The 3,019-nt window shown below is 67.9% G+C and overlaps 1 protein-coding gene across 1 annotated transcript in view; it reads right to left on the bottom strand.

Moving 5' to 3' along the window:
- EMID1 (EMI domain containing 1) overlaps nt 1-3,019 on the bottom strand; it is an 8,338-nt gene that overhangs the window by 3,837 nt on the left and 1,482 nt on the right. The window contains exons 2-3 of the mRNA XM_010563372.1: nt 927-1,040; nt 691-794 (exon numbers count right to left, since the gene is read on the bottom strand). Coding sequence (XP_010561674.1) covers nt 691-794; nt 927-1,040 — 218 coding nt within the window. The remainder of the gene's footprint in view (nt 1-690; nt 795-926; nt 1,041-3,019) is intronic.

The following is a 3,019-nucleotide window of genomic DNA, read 5'->3' as shown; positions in this document are numbered from 1 at the left end:
CCCCCCGCCCACCAGTAGGAATCTCTTTCCATCTATCCGCCCACCCACTCAGCCACCAACCCGTCCATGCGCATGCAGGGACATCCATCCACGTAGCGACACCGGAACATCCAGCCAACCATCTACTCACTTATCCATTCATCCATCCATGGACACAGCCAGCCAGTCATCTACCCACAGGAATGTCCATCCGTCCACCCACCCACGGGAACATCCATCCACTCATCCACCCACTCAACCATGGGAACATCCATCCATCCACCCATTCGCCCACATGGAAGAACATCCATCCATCCCTCTATCCATCCATGGAGGAACATCCATCCCTCTGTCCCTCCATCCATCCCTCCATCCACCCACACAGAGGAACATCCATCCCTCCATCCATCCACCCACCCACCCACAGAGGAACATTCCTCTATCTGTCCCTCTATCCCTCTATCCGTCCCTCCATCCACCCACAGAGAGGAACAGCCATCCCTCCCACCCACACGTGGGTCCACCTCTCCATCCAGCCCTCCCCACCCCACCTCACCCTGCCCATCCCCAGCAGCGATGCTGATGGCCGGGGGGCCACAGCCCAGGCACAGCCCCTGGGTGACACCACCCCACCCCGGCTACGGAGAGGACCAGAAGCCCAGTGCCAGGGCAGGATGAGACCCCCTTCCCATGGCCGGTGGTGGTTCTCACCTTCCTCGCAGTTGGCCCCGGTGTGCCCGGGGCAGCACCTCCACTCCAGCGCCGTGAGCGTCTTGTAGGTCACCCTGTAGATGGGCCGGACGACGGTGCGGTAGCTGCTGGCACAGAGCAGGGCAGCGCTTTCAGACCCATCCCGGGTCCGAAACCCCAGGGTGACGGAGCACCCCAGGGTGCTGGGGCGGGATGCCGGGTCCCTGCTCCCGAGGGACCCCGGTGGCACTGCTCACCTGCCCCCGCTGCAGGCCAGGGGCCAGCGGCAGCCCTGGAAGACCCTCTGGAGGAAGGTGCCATTCTGGACGTGGCACGACACCGTCCGTGTCACCGTGTAGGAGCACCAGTTGCTGGAAGGGAAACCGCCGGTGCCATCAGCCCTTCCCTGGGGGACACTGTGTGGCTGGCAGAGGTGGCGGTGCCACCCGAGCTATGTCGTGTCCCCATCCCATCCTAGGGGGTCCTGCCCCCTAAATCGCCCTGGGAGATGCCCACCCTCAGCTTTCGGGGTGCCCATGGAGGATGCTCCCATGCGGGGGCTGCCCTGGCACTCTGGGGTTGGGGGGGCGGAACTGAGGCCCCGCATTCCTGCTGCATTCCCGGCCCGGCCCGGCGCTGGCGCCGACAGGCCTGGAGCGGGGCCCAGAGCCCCCCCTTGCGCCCCCGGCCCACCCCACACAAAGGCTCCTTTCTTCGGGCGCCTGCCTGCCCCACGCCGGCTCCTCATGCCAGGCTCTGCCCACCCTGCCTGCCCCGGTCATGCCACCCCCCACCACCACCCCCCCAGCCTCAGTTTCCCCCTGCGGGGGGGACACACACTAGTGCCACAACGCCGCGTCCCCGTCCCCACAGCAAGCAGGACTCGCTGTACCCTCGGTGGCTTCAAACTCTGAGGCTGTGCGATTTGGGTCAAAACCCAAGCTTTTTGGGACCGCCGCGGCGTCGCACAGCCCCTCCAAGCAGGGAGGCGGTGGCGGCGGGGACGAGTGGGCGCCGCGGGGGGACAATTGTCTGGGAGACGCCGGGGGAAGGGGTGTTTGGGGAGGGGGGGTGCACAGCAGGGGGGCACAAGGCTTTCCGGCCGGGCAGCGTCCCAGGCGGGCTCCGTGCCAGGGCCACGAAAGCGCCGAGCCCGCCGGGGCTGTCTCCACGCTTCTGCTGCCGCCCCGCGATGCCAAAGCGGGGTCCCGGGGGACGGTGGCATCTCCGGCCTCCCTACCCAGGGTGACAGCCCCTGGTGTCGTCCACCCTGCGTGGGCATCCAGCTCCCGGGGCGGGGGGATGCTCCTCAGGCACACGGGGATGGCACGGGTGCTGCGTCGGGATGCGGCCGTGCCGTCTCGGGGTGAGGATGCAGCAGCGGCGCACCAGCCCCAGCTGCGGCGGGCGCCCGCGGGGATGGGGATGGGGATTGGGGACGGGTCCTGGCCCGTTTTGCTTCCCGCCTGGCAAAGGGAGGACGTGGGGGAATGCCCTCCCGGGGAGCCGGGCAGGAGCTGGCGGGCATCGGCGTGCGAGAGCTCGCATGGCCTGGCACGACCCGGCCCACCCGCTGCTGGGCCGACACGCGTGCACCGAGCGGGCCCGGGCTCTGCTGCCGGGGCATGCGCGTACCTGGGGCAAAGCCCACGTCGGGGTTGGTTCCGAATCCCACCCCGCTTCCCAAAACCAGCCTCTTGGCTTCGTGCCCCACCCTGCTTGGGCATGGGGGACCCCCAGGGATGCGTTTTCCCGGCAAGAGGGATAGGGTGGGGGCTCGCAGGTCCCCTGATGCCAACAGGAGGGTGGTGGGAGCCAGGTTGGGGGCGGGGGGGATCTGGTGGGGGGGGGACACGACACGGCAGGGTGGTGCCAAGGCGCCGGGGGCTTCCTGGGCTTGGCCGGGAGGGAAGGGGAAATGAGGCAGCTTCTGCCCGTCGCCTCGCCGACCCGAGCGGAACCGGGAGGTCCCGGCAATCCGGTGCCGGAGACATGGCCAGAGCCAAAGATTTCCTGTAAACAACCCCCCCCGGCACCCCGCCTGCTGGGACGGGATTGTGGGGACAGGGACCACAGCCCCCTGAACTGGGCAGTGGGCTGCCTCAGCCCCAACCACCTTCCGGGGACGAGCGGGACCCTGGGGCCAGAGCCACTCACCCCACACCAGTCCCAGCGTGCCCAGGCAGCCCCAGCAGTATCCCAGTATGCCCAGGCAGCCCCAGTAGCCTCAGCATGTCGCAGCACCTTGCTGGCCCTGGTAGCTCTGATAACCCCAGCAGTGATGCTAGACCCAGTAAGTCCTGCTGTCCCCAGTAACCCCCAGCCCCAGTAAGCCCAGCTAGCCCCAGTA

The sequence above is a fragment of the Haliaeetus leucocephalus genome, unplaced genomic scaffold, assembly GCF_000737465.1.
Source record: "Haliaeetus leucocephalus isolate CR32 unplaced genomic scaffold, Haliaeetus_leucocephalus-4.0 Scaffold165, whole genome shotgun sequence".
Classification (NCBI taxonomy): domain Eukaryota; kingdom Metazoa; phylum Chordata; class Aves; order Accipitriformes; family Accipitridae; genus Haliaeetus; species Haliaeetus leucocephalus.
Note: the sequence above shows the minus strand (reverse complement) of the source record. Positions and strands in the feature narration are given on the sequence as shown.